We start from the raw sequence: 13,784 nt of genomic DNA on the forward strand, positions 1-13,784 counted from the left end.
GAATGTGGACTGGGAGCAGTTATTTCAGGGAAAATCTACATCTGGCATGTGGGAGGCTTTAAAAGCCCAGTTGATTAAAGTGCAGGACATGCATGTCCCTGCAAAACTGAAAGATAGGAATGGCAGGATTCAGGAACCATGAATGACAAGGGAGTTTTAAGACTAGTCAAAAGGAAAAAGGAATCATACAATTGGTCTAGGCAGCTACAAACTGACTAAACCATTGAGGAGTATAGAAAAAGTAGGAAAGAACTTAAACGTGGAATTAGGAAGGCTAAAAGGGGCCGTGAAATGTCTTTAGCAAATAGGGTCAAGGGGAATTGATTGATTGATTTTTGTCACATGTACCAAAATACAGTGAAAAGCTTAGTTTACAAGCAGATCACAGCAAGCAAAGGATGTACAGATCAAAAGACTTAAAGGCATACAGGTTACATTTCAGGTTACATTATTTGAGGCTGGAGTCCATTCAACAGTCTGATAATGGCCAGAAAGAAGCTGTTCCTGAATCTGCTTGTGCATGTGTTCAAGCTTCTATATCTTTTGTCTGACAGAAGAGGTTGTAGGAGGTCATTACCAGGGTGAGATGAGTCTTTGATGATGTTGGCCACCTTTCTGCGGCAGCGAGCCGTGTAAATAGAGTTCATGGATGGAAGGTTGGCTTCCATGATGGTCTGGGCTGTGCACACCACCTTCTGTAGTTTCTTACAGTCCTGGGCAGAGCAGATGCCACACCAGGCCGTTATGCACCCCAACAATATGGTTTCAATGGTGCATCTGTAGAAGTTGGTAAGGGACCTTATGGACATGACAAATTTCCTGAGCTGCCTGAGGAAGAAGAGGCATTGTTGTGCCTTCTTGACTGTCGCATCTACGTGGGATATCCAGGACAGGTCATTGGTTATTGTTGCTCCGAGGAACTTGATGCTCTTCACCCTCTCAACCTCAGTTCCGTTGAGGTAGATAGGGGCGTGTTCTCCTCCCTTTTTTCTGAAGTCGACGATCAGTTCTTTAGTTTTGCCAACGTTGAGAGATTGTTTTCATTGCACCATGTCACCAAGCCCTCTATCTCCCAAGGCTTTTTATGCATTTATTAGAAGGAAGAGGGTAGTAAGGGAAAGAGCAGGCCCACTCAAGGGCAAAGGTGAGAAGTTATAATGTGGGGAAGCCACGGGAAGTGGGGGGAGATCCTTAATGAGTACTTTGTATTGGTGTTCACCAAGGAAAAGACATGACTGGCTTAGAGGTCAGGGATGAGTGTGTGTATGCTCTAGAGAATGTCAATATATTGAGGGAGGAAGTTTTGGGTATCCTAAATTACAAAAAAGTAGACAAGTCCCAGGACCAGATGGGATCTATCCCAGGTTATTGCAAGAGGTAAGGAAAGAAATAGCTCAGGCATCAGCAGATATCTTCACAACCTCTTTGACCACAAGTGAAGTTCCAGAGGACTGGAGATTAGCCAGTGTTGTTTCCTTGTTTAAGAAAGGAAGCAGGGATAATCCAGGAAATTATAGGCAGGTGACCCTGACGTCTGTGGTGGGGAAGCTCTTGGAGAAGATATTGAGGGACAATATATATGCTCATTTAGAAGAAAATGGACTAGTTAGTGACGGGCAACATGGTTTTGTATGGAGAAAGTCATGTCTCACCAACCTGATTGAATTTTTTGAAGAGGTGACAAAGATAATTGATGATGGAAGGGCTGTGGATATAGTTTATATGGACTTTAGTAATGCATTTGATAATCCCACATTTATACATTAATGATCTAGATGAAGGAACTGAGGGCATCCTGGAAGTTTGCAGACGATACAAAGATAGGTAGAGGGTCAGGTAGTATTGAGGATGCGGGGAGGCTGCAGAAGGATTTGGACAAGTTAGGAGAGTGGGCAAAGAAGTGGCAGATGGAGTACAACATGGGAAAGTGTGAGGTCATACACTTTGGTAAGAAGAATACAGCTATGGACTATTTTCTAAATGGGGAGAAAATGTAGAAGTCTGAAATGCAAAGAGACTTGGGAGTTCTCGTCCAGGAATCTCTCAAGGTAAACTTGCAGGTTGAGTCAGTAGTTGGGAAGGCATATACAACTTTGGCATTTATTTTGAGAGAATTTGAATATAAAAGCACGGATGTACTTCTGAGGCTCTATAAAGCTCTGATTAGGCTACATTTGGAGTATTGTGCGCAGTTTTGGGCCCCATATCTCAGCCCTGGAGGAGGTTCACGAGAGTGGTCCCAGGAATGAAAAGATTAACATCTGAGGAACGTTTGAGGACTCTGGGACTATACTCATTGGAGTATAGAAGGATGAGGGGGGGATCTAATTGAAACTTACAGAATACTGAATGGCCTGGACAGAGTGGATGTTAGGAAGACGTTTCCATTGGTAAAACAGACTAGAATACGAGTGCACAGGCTTTGAGTAAAGGGAAGACCTTTTAGAACAGAGACAAGGAGAAATTTCTTCAGCCAGAGAGTGGTGAATCTATGGAATTCACTGCCACAGAAGGCTGTGGAGGTTAGGTCATTGAGTAAATTTAAGACAGAGATAGATAGGTTCTTGATTGTCAAGGGGATTAGGGGTTACGGGGAGAATGCGGGAGAATGGGGTTGAGAAACTTATTAGCCATGATTGAATGGCGGAGCAGACTCGATGGGTTGAATGGCCTAATTTCTGCTCCTATGTCTTATAGTCTTATGGCAGATTGGTACAAAAACTAAAATCATGTGGGATTTGGGGTGGGCTGGCTAGATGGATACAAAACTGGCTTGGTCATAGAAGAAAGAGGGTAGTAGTGAAAGGATGTTTTTCAGAATGTAGACAGGTAATTAGTGGTGTTCTACAGGGGTCAGTCTTAGGTCCTTTGTTGTTTATAGTATATATAAATCATCTGGAGGAAAATGTTGGTCTGATTGGCGAGTTTTCAGATGACACGAAGATTGCTGGAGTTGCTGATAGTGCCGACAATTGTGAAAGGATACAATAGGACACAGATAGATTGGTGACTTGGGCACAGAAATGTCAGATGGAGTTTAATCCAGACAAATGAAAGGTGATGCATGTTGGAGGATCAAATTTAGGTGTGAATTGTACGGTAAATGGCAGAACCCTTACGAACATTAACATTCAGACGGATCTGGGTGTGCAGGTCCAGGTCCCTAAAACATAGAACATAGAACATTACAGCACAGTACAGGCCCTTCGGCCCTCGATGTTGCGCCGACCTGTGAAAACCAATCTGAAGCCCATCTAACCTAAACTATTCCATTATCATCCATATGTTTATCCAATGACCATTTAAATGCCCTTAAAGTGGGCGAGTCTACTATTTTTGCAGGCAGGGCATTCCACGCCCTTACTACTCTCTGAGTAAAGAACCTACCTCTGACATCTGTCCTATATCTATCACCCCTCAATTTAAAGCTATGTCCCCTCGTGCTAGCCATCACCATCCGAGGAAAAAGGCTCCCACTGTCCACCCTATCTAATCCTTTGATGATCTTGTATGTCTCTATCAAGTCACCTCTTAACCTTCTTCTCTCTAACGAAAACAGCCTCAATACCCTCAGCCTTTCCTCATAAGACCTTCCCTCCATACCAGGCAACATCCTGGTAAATCTCCTCTGCACCCTTTCCAATGCTTCCACATCCTTCCTATAATGCGGTGACCAGAACTGTACGCAATACTCCAAGTGCGGCCGCACCAGAGTTTTGTACAGCAACATAGTGGCAACATAGCTGGCCAAGGTAATTATAAAGGCATATGATGGCTCACTGCCATCTTCTCTAAAGGAAATAATATCGCACAATAACTGCTAGCTTTGTCATACTAGAATTCTTTGAGGAGGTAACAAGTAAAGTAGATAAAGAGGAAGTAGTGGATTTTCAGAAGGCATTTGGTAACATGCCACACATTAGGCTATTTGATAACAGCCCATGGTATTAAAGATAGAATATTAGCATAGATAGAGGATTAGCTAATAGAAAACAGAAACAAAAGCAGTACCGGCTGGAAAAACTCAGCAGGTCTGGCAGCATCTGTAGCGAGAAAGCAGAATTAAAATTTCGAGTTCAGTGATCCTTCTTTAGAACTCTACCCAAAATACCATAACCTTCTTCAAATATTAATTTAGGACTATTAAAATTCACCTGCAACATTCGACCAGCAAGACTGCACCATCTCCAGATCGAGATGCTGTCTCTCCAATCCCACTACCTCCTCGCTCTATACCTCTCCCCCGCCTCCTCCCTTTCACACTCTTCATTCCCACTCCAGCTCCGCCCTCTCATCCGCCTCTTCCTCCCGTTCACTCCGCCTCCTCCATCATCCCCCTCCCCCTCCCCATCCAAGCACTCACGCTCTTTCTCCTCGTCCTTCCCCTACAGACCCGCCCCTCCTTCTCCCATTCATACTCCAACCCCGCCCCCTTGCCCCCCCCCTGCCGGTTCCCCCCTCCAGCCCGCCCCGCCCTCCTCTTGCCCCGCCCTCCTCTTTAAGGGACTCGGCAGCGTCTGCCACATCCCACTGTGACGTCAGCAGGGCCGACTGGCCGCTTCCTTTGCCGCCGCCATATTGCTGGAAAGAAATCCAGCGACGGGAAATTCGGTTTCTCCCTTGCCCAGAATTTTCACCTTGTACCGCCGGCATTGAGCGAAAACAACCGCTCCCTTCCTTGTCAAATTTATGAAGCCTCTTTCCTGACAAGACAGAAACCGTAGCGGCCGATCTCCGATCCTCCTCGAGCCATGTCGACTCTCACTCAGAGGAGCTCCGGCCTTGTCCAAAGGAAGACCGAAGCTTCGAGGAACGCGGAAAAAATCCCTGACGGCGACGACGACCGGAGGGCCGAACATGAGCAGGAAGACGAGAAAGGCGACTCTAAAGAAACTCGTCTGACCCTGATGGAGGAGGTCCTGCTCTTGGGCCTGAAGGATCGGGAGGTCTTATTTATTTTATTCCGTTTCCATGAGCTGCAATAACATGGCTATGTCTGCCTCTTTAGGTTAAAGACGGTCTGATTTTGTATGAAAGTGTAGGCCCGCAAGATTGTCAACCTAACCTGAACGGAAGGTGTTTGAAGGGAGAGGCGGGTTCGAGAGATGATTGAGGTGTTTACTGACCAGTACTGAAGGGCGTAATTGCAGGGGTAGATGGTGGGATGGAGTTAGTCCAATAGGACTGACGGAGGGTGGTTCTTTCTGCTCATCAAGTGTGGTTGTACACAATACCTGCGCTGACTGAACACCAGCTCAGTTCCGGTTGCAGGCTGACTGAGAGCCAAATGTTAGTGCTGGGAAGACTGGTACAGCAAATGTATCAAGTATGGAGCCGTTTATAAGAAAGACTTTGTCATTTTTCTAGTGGGGTGATGAACTGAATAGCACAACTTTTGTGCAAGGGAACAGAGACACCAGGAAATCTGAAATTTAAGAGGAACCTGGGATTGTCAAGTCCAGACAACACGAAACAATATCAATTTATGTTTATGCAGCAGGATCGTGGTAGAAAAACGTCCCAAGGCACATCACAGGAACTTTGCAAAACAACTGACTCTTAGCCACCCAAGGGGATAATTGGGATTGGTTAAATGCTCCGTTAAAGAGGTAGGAAAATAATGAAGAAGGATGAGCGAGTTAAGAGAAGAAATGCAAGAACTTGGGTCACTGACCCCTGAGCATTTAGAATCAGGGATGCTCCAGGCCATAACTGGAAGATCACGTCATTCTTTGCCGGAGGTGGAGACAGGAATGTGTGAAGCAATGGAGGGATTCAAAAACATAGTTGTGTGTTTTAAAACTAAGTTGCTTCAACAAAAAGTCACACTAGGTTAACAAACAATGATGGGTGAATGGAACTCTGTTAGTATATGGCAGGTAGAAATTTGATTTTTTTTCATGGAGGATAAATGTGTGATACTGACCAGGTGTGTGTTTTCATTGTCAACGTAACAAAGAAATAGATGAGGGGTGCAAAAACAGATGAGACCGGGATGAAGTTGGGTATTGTAATTAATGTATAAGGGTTGTTAGTAATGGTGCAACATGTGGTCAGAAGCTCCGCTAAGGATATTATAAGATGCTGGAGTTGTGAGCGGTCTGGTTTTGCCTCACCGACTTGCTAGAGACAACGATAGATTTCTTGACTAAGAAATCTTAATTTCAGAGGAACTCTGAGTCTTGATACAGGAACCAGGTTTAGTTTAAAAATACTTCAGCTTCTGCATTTGCAAGACTGTATGTTTTGCCTTTCTTAGTGTTTGAAGCTGTTGATGGTTTTGGAGCAATTCAGTAAATTTATGCATTTAGATGAAATTGCTCTAGAATTATTTTAGTCTAGCTTGCTAAGCATACCACAAGGTGCTGGAGTTATGAACAGTCTGGCCCCAACACTTGCCAGGGTGAAGGATAGAGTCTTCCATTTAGTTGTTGGAATCTTTGCTCATTCAATCCTGAGTATTGGACAAGAGTCTCTGCAATGCAGAACTAATGTCATGTCGGTGGTGACGGGGTAGAACTGAGTGTTGTCAACTTGCGTGCGAAAACTGACATTCTATTTTTGGTGATTAATTGTCATGGGCAGCATTGTAGATAGGTAAAAGGAGGTTCTCCAAAGATGGTGTCCTTTAAAGGATCTAAATATAATGATTTGGAAGCATTGCAGGTGATCCTTTGATATGAATGCAATTAGTCAACTGCTTTTCTATCTAGTTGGCTGATGGTGAGGTGTTGGAGATGGAAGACATGGGTCAACTGCAGCTAGGATCTGTAGGGATAGTTTGCCTTTGACATTAACATGATATAATTTATGATTTTGATAGAGGCTATTTTAGTACTGTGGCAGAGACAGAAATTTGATTGCAAAGAGTTAAATTTGAAGCTCTCAAGGTTGGAGACATTTTGGTATAGATTGTGGAATGATTTGTGAACGTAACTTTATTTAATTTTCAATATTGATGGACGATCTGTGTAGTTTCACAATGCTAACTTATATTTATCTGAGCTTGGAAGACATAATTTAATAGTTACTGTAGTCTACATGTAGTGCAACAACTTTGCTGAAATTTTAAGAGTTGTGAAAGGCTTGCCGATACATTAATTCTGTAGAAACTGAGTCTTGATACAGGAGTTGCAGTTTAAAAATACTTCAACTTGCGCATTTGCATGGCTGTATGATTTCTGTTCCTTTGAAAAATGCTTGAGGCTCTTAAATGCTAATTATAAAATAGTTGTAAAAAGAATATTTACAAAGTTAGATATTTTTAGGTAAAATTGCTCTACAACTGTTCGAGGTTGGTGTTTGCTAAGTGATTTTTGTTTTGGAATAGTCCTAATCTAAATCCAAGAATAAAGTCAGACTTGCCCAATTTGCTGTTTAAAAAAAATCTATTGATTGTCATTACAGTATTCAAATGATGGCTTTTGTCCCGTTATTGTAGGTTGCTACTACAGTTACTTATATGATAGTGTTTTAGATTTCATTTTATGAAGTAACTTCCTTGCACAATTTCTGTATCCAGAATAAATTTAGAAATGCTTATCTGTACTAAGTTCTTTGGTTTGAGGGTAAAGTAGTGAAGGTTTGAGGTTTCTTTTAAGATTAGTTGTATTGCGAGAATGGGGTAAGTCAAAAGTGCAGCCATGAAGTTGAGCCAAACGCATGGCTATCTGTTTTTAGTGCAGCAGTTGAAAGTTATAAGTGCTTCCATGGAAACTGCTCCAGTTTTTTGGAATGATAGATGCTAAAAAAGCATGTTCTGTCAGGATTGTTCTTCAATTTCCTTGATTTACACTTTCCTTCTGTTATGAATAAAGTAGAAAACTGGTGTTTAAGATTGGAAATAAAACAAGAAAAATGCTGGAAATACATGTCTGGTGGCATCTGTAGGAAGAGAAACACTGGCCCAACCAGCTCTATGTTAAGATAAGTAACGATGAAGAAGAGAAAGATCTATTGCAGTAAAATCTTACGTTACGTACACTGTTTCAAGATAGCGCTGGAGCATGGTGACATTTTGCGTTTGCATGTGTGAAAACACTTTTTTCACCACATTTTTGTATACATTTGACAATAAGTCAAATATAAATCCTATTCCCTCAATTGTTGTGGCTTCAAGACAGCTTCAGGGCAGATGATTTTATGGTTACTTAGAATAGTCAAGAAGCATGGTCAGTATTCAGGAACCTTTTGTAAATTGTTCAAAACGTTTACCATGTCCACTCACCTCATATGCACTATGAGAAACCACATAGATAGGAAGAAATAGATGCTTGGTCACTTATTTCTGTTGATACAGTTCCCAGATGACCTTTTAATGAATGTTTGTTTTGTAGAGCTGAACTCGAACGTATTGCAATGGATTTGCTTGGAGGGGTTATGATTCAGCAAGTAGAAGTGGAGCGTTTGGTGCATTTTGAGATTATGGTTTACTACTTTCTTGTTCTAATCTGTCAACATCTGTTTTTTCTGCATGATATTAGAGGTGTGCAGTGAGGGATAGGTACTATGAATGGCTCCACCTGATTAAGGTGTATGGTTGCAAGAACAGGTTTTTTTTTTGGTTTATTTTCTCCTCCATATTTCAAGACTTAATAATGTTACATGGCTCATTGGTTCTATACAAACTGTACAGAGTAGGTGAGCATGGGGGAGGAGAATAGGAAATGCGATGAGGGGTAAGGGCAACTAAGAGCTTTAAATACCTAGAGGTATGCCTTGTAACCAGCCTGCTTTGGCAATCGGCCACCCTCTCCGAGCCTGCCTTCATTCTGCTTCCAGAGCTTACATGATTAACTATTCCCATCAATTCCCTAGAGCAAAATTGCTTGTGACCAGGCTGTTGATACGGAGAAGAGTCTGCCAAGTCAGAAAACAAAAGAATCTAGCCCAACATTTCACATTTCAAAACATGAAAAATAATTGATCTGAATATCTTTACTGTGTGTACATTCTACCAGATAAGTATTTTCAGTATATTCTACACGTAATGGAGAAAAATGTATTGAGATTCGGGATTTTCATGCTAATCTTACATGGCAGATTCCTGATTTGTAATCAAATCATTTAGTGTAGCCCAAGAAACAGATGGGGTTGAAAGCCAAGGTCATCCAGATTACTGATGCATCCTACCAGATATTGTACACTGTTGCTTTGAAATAAATTGTGCCTTTGGACTTGTTTTGAAAGTTCCCAGAAAGGAGGACCTTTTTGTTTAAATTGTCTGTCATTTTAAAAAAAAATTGTTTTCCCATAAAGAAAGCTGGTTATTATATATAGCATATTATCCTGATGTTTTATATGAAAACTAGGATCAGGAGTAGGTAGTTCACCCTCTCGTCTGCTCTGCTATTCAATATGATCATAGCTGATCTCATCTTGGCCTCAACTTCTCCTCTTTCCAGCCCACTCCCCATAACCCTTCAACTACTCTGAATTGAGGGTGCAATTTGAGAAAAACAGTATTTGGAGCATTTATTTTTGTATCTTGATAAATTTTGTAGAATTCAAGCTGTTGACTTGAAACTTTGCTGATTAGCTTACAGTTTAGCACTCTGATTATTTGAAAAACTGAGTAAAATCTTCAAGCGCCAGCAAATTTTGGCATCTTAATTGAACCTGTTAATTTAGAAGACATTAATGTATTTCAGGTGTGGTAGACTAGTGTGATTTCATTAAATGCAGCCAAAAATACGCCCATTCCACTCTTTCTGTCTGCCTAATTCAGGTTTTTTTCACTTGATCCTGCAGCGTGTAATTTGAACACAAGCCAAATATATTAAATTGAGCCAAAAATTCCAGATGTAAGATATGTACAAAACCATAAGTTAATGACTTGAATTAAAAATCTTTGAAAATGCTTGTACCATACTTTTTAAATTGGGGAAGGGGAGGGGAACAATTAAAGTTAGTGACAAAACAAAATTCATTATTTTTTGTTAAGTTTTCAACTTTCTGCTACCTGACAGTTTTTGAGGGACTGAATAGTTGAGTTCGCTGCTTCTGATTGATTTATTCCTTATTGCCTTATTCATTATTCTTTAATTCATTTGTGGGATGTTATCAATGCATTTATTGTCCATCCCTTATTGCTGTTGAGAAGATGGTGAATTTGAGCTGCTGCACTTTGTAAGTAAACCCACAGTGCTGTTAAGGAATTTCAGGTTTTTTGAACAAGTGGCAGCAAAGGAATGGCCATGGAGTTCCACGTTAAGGTGGCGTGTGACTTGAAGTGAAACTTGCAGGTGCTGGTGTTTCCATACATTTGTTGCACTTCTAGGTGGCAGAACTCTTAAATTTTGGAGATGTTGTTGAAAGACTTTTTTGATGTACTGCTGCTGTGCATCACTGCAGGGAGGGAATATTTAAGGTGGAGTGAGGTACTGAAGAAATGTGTTGTAATGTCCTCAATGGTATTGAACTTCTCGCTTTGTTATTTGAACTGCACTAATTGAGACAAATGAGAGATTTTCATCAAACTCCTGACTTCTGCTGTTTACATGGCGGTTGGACATTGGAGACTCAGGAAGTGAGTTGCTTCAAGAAATATATAGCATCTGATCTGCTTTTGTAGACACCGTGATTATATGGGTCCTCCAGTTACGTACCTGGTCAATGATTACTTACACCCCAGCCCTAAACCAAAAGAATGTTGATAGGATAGAATATCCTTTATTGTCACTTGTACTCCAGTACTGGAGTACTGTGAAAACTTTTTACAATGGCTGCCTTTTGGTGCCATCTTAGATACAATATCTAGGTACAAATCTTAGCGTAAAAAAAAAGTAGTGTTGTTATACAAAGAGGATTAAAAGGAAAGCATAAGGATTACTTAATGTTTGAGAATGAGTTATGAATGAGGTAGTTATAACATTATGAAAAGGGTTTACATTACAGTCTGGTAAAGAATTCCAAACTATGGCAGCTCAGCATATGGCGCCAGGTGCAAGTCCAACAATTGTCCCGCATTGCTCCAGCCTCCGGATCACTCCTTACTGGCACTCAGCAGCAACAAGGAAGTTACGCAGTATGGGATTTGCTTCAGAGTCAACACTAATACCATTGAGCATCAAGAGGAGATGGTTAGATCTTCTTTTGTTGGAATGTTTCTTGCCTGGCACTTCTGAGCCATGATCATTGCTTGTCACTAAACCGTGCAAGCCTCAATACATAGAGGTCTTGTGGTATGTGGTGATGATCTAGTTAATATTTGATGTGTCATGAGCACTGAACACTAAAGTCATCAGTGAAGTTTTCAATTTCAGACCTTAGGAAGGAACTGATGCTGGCTGGGCCTATGAAACTACACCAAGGAACTTCTGAAAAAAATTTTCTGATATGAAATAAAAAAAATCCATTCTCTTTCTCTCTCTTGTTTGTTTGCTCTCTCGCGCGCTCTATCCCCCTCTCGTTCGTGTTCGTGTTCTTTTTTACCCCCCCTCGCAAATTCCCTTTGGTTCAGTCACCATTTGGCCTATCCTAGAGAGCCAGAAATTCTTAAGGACTCTGTCCATTAACAAGAGTGGCTGAGTGGCATTGAAGAGCTGCACTCAGAGTACGTTGTGGACTCTTGCTATCCACTGTGTGACTTCTAGTTGGTGATCAAGATTGAGAAATACTGATTCCTCAGCCAAGGGAAGGCGGGCAGGCAGTGGCCAGTTCCCTTGCTTGTTTCTGACCTGATGTCATGAGACTTCATAAGGTCTGGAGTCAACCTTTTGGACTCCCAAGGCCATGCTCTCAAGGCAGCTGTATACAATTGTGTTCCCGTCTCTTATGGGTCTGGCGTGTAGAATGCACTGCCGGCAGTGGCAGTGGAGTCAGATACTTTCGAGACTTTAAAAGCGACTCTTGGATAGGCACATGGAGGATAGTAAAATGTAGGGTATGCAGGGTAGATTGATCTTGGTAGGATAATAGGTCGGTACAACATTGTGGGCCATAGGGCCTGTACTGTGCTGTACTAATCTATGTTCTATGGTGATGGAGGATTCTGGGACTTTAGGTGTAAGTTATGATTTTGTGAACATGATTGTTGCTACTCTAGTCTGAGAGAGCTGTCCCAATTTAAGCAGAAGTCCCCATATGTTTGATTGACCAGTCCCTACATTTTATGTTGGGAGTGTATTTTTATCAATATGAACAATTCAGGTGTGACAGACAAAACAGACCAGATAAAAAGATTTTGTGTGTGCTTGTATGCAACACGTGGTTGACTTAAATACAGTTGCTGGCTTCCAGACTTGGGAAGATGGCTCATTACTTTCTTAGCAACTAGTATGTAATGAATCTTGGCCTACACACTTATGTTTTATTCATTCACATGCTCTATGTTGCTTTGATTGTGTGTATTGTGGAGATGTGACTGCATATCAGTACTTAATGAGCTTGGGATGGGGGTGTGTGAGGTAAACTTGCAAGAAATCCTTGGAAACAATGAACTACCTGTTGTTTCTTGCAAAAATAAGTAGCCTTTCATCAGTGTGCAGATATGCAGAAAGGATAACTGGTTACTTATATATCTCCACATTTTTCCCTTTGGATAATAGTGGAAAGGTAGTGGAAAGGTAGTGAAAGGCTTCCTGGGCTCCGTTGAGGCTAAGCATGACTACTGCTCACATGGCCAGTAAGCCCTGATGTGGGATTTGGAGCTGGAACTTCTGGCTCTAGTAAGGACACTATCTCTGCACTACAAGGCCTCCTTTTTGTAGTTAAATTGACTTTTGCTTGTAGCATGGGAGAACCATACTCTTGAATGTTGTTTAATACAGTTCTTTTCCAGGAAAGTTACCTTAGGGAAAAATTAGAAGCATTTGTGCTTTTACTTTGTTTCTTTGTCTTTTGATTTATGGAATGTACATGAAGAAACATGATTACTTTTGATGTCCTGAAGCTGACTTTCCCAAACATTGCATCTGTACAGGCTTTGATAGACCTGAATGGAAGAAATAAAATCTCTTGATCAGAAGAGGCAGTTGATAGTCATACAGCACGGAAACAGACCCTTCGGTGCAACCAGTTCATGCTGAACATGATCCCAAACTAAGCTAGTCTCACCTGCCTGCTCCAAGCTATCCAAGTTTCTTTTAAACATTGTGATTGTTTCCAGATCCACCACTTTCTCAGCAAGCTCATTCCACATGCGAACCACCACCTGTGTTTTCTTTAAAATGTCCCTCGGCTCTTTTTAGTTTATTTCCCTGCTGTTTCAGCAGTTGTAAGTGATGCATTACTGTTCCAGATGTGTCAAATTTTTACCTTTTGATCAAAACTAATTACTTCAAATCTTCCTTGCTAAGTTATTCCAGGGGCTGCCAGTGCTGTTTGGGGCAATAATGTTTTTATGTATCTGTTTGAATCAACTTTTTTAACTTTGCAATTCTCAGACTGAACAACCTTGAGCTATCATGATACAGTACTTTCCAGTTTTCTTTGAGGGGCTATGACCTTTGTGCGCTTGTCTTTATATTTGCCTTTTTTTGGTCCTTCCGTGGTTTCCATTATGATTACACATGACTTCAGGAACTGCACATGGTACCCCCAGGTTAAGGCATGGCCATTCTCTTTATCATGGCATGGCAAGGCAACCTCCTTTTCTGCAATAACAGTCTTTGGTTATGTAGAGCAGTTAACATCAGAAATGTGATTGAAGTAGTCGTATGGTGGTCCAAAACTTGAGTACTCCTGATAAAGGACACACTTTTATTGAGACTTTTCATCTTGCACTTACCAGGACAGTTGGCAGGAGTTGCCACAGTAGGGAAAAATCACATGTATATTGCATG

At 41.4% G+C, this 13,784-nt stretch overlaps 2 protein-coding genes across 2 annotated transcripts in view; both read left to right on the forward strand.

The window, feature by feature from the left end:
* The window catches only part of mtmr12 (myotubularin related protein 12), a 189,259-nt gene that overhangs the window by 97,780 nt on the left and 77,695 nt on the right, over positions 1 to 13,784 (forward strand). The gene's annotated exons all lie outside the window — the stretch shown is intronic.
* The window catches only part of golph3a (golgi phosphoprotein 3a), a 53,657-nt gene continuing 44,415 nt past the window's right edge, over positions 4,543 to 13,784 (forward strand). Inside the window, exon 1 of the mRNA XM_020516992.2 lies at positions 4,543 to 4,946. Coding sequence (XP_020372581.1) covers positions 4,752 to 4,946 — 195 coding nt within the window. The 5' untranslated portion in view covers positions 4,543 to 4,751. The remainder of the gene's footprint in view (positions 4,947 to 13,784) is intronic.

The sequence above is a fragment of the Rhincodon typus genome, chromosome 1, assembly GCF_021869965.1.
Source record: "Rhincodon typus isolate 14 chromosome 1, sRhiTyp1.1, whole genome shotgun sequence".
Taxonomy (NCBI): Eukaryota; Metazoa; Chordata; class Chondrichthyes; order Orectolobiformes; family Rhincodontidae; genus Rhincodon; species Rhincodon typus.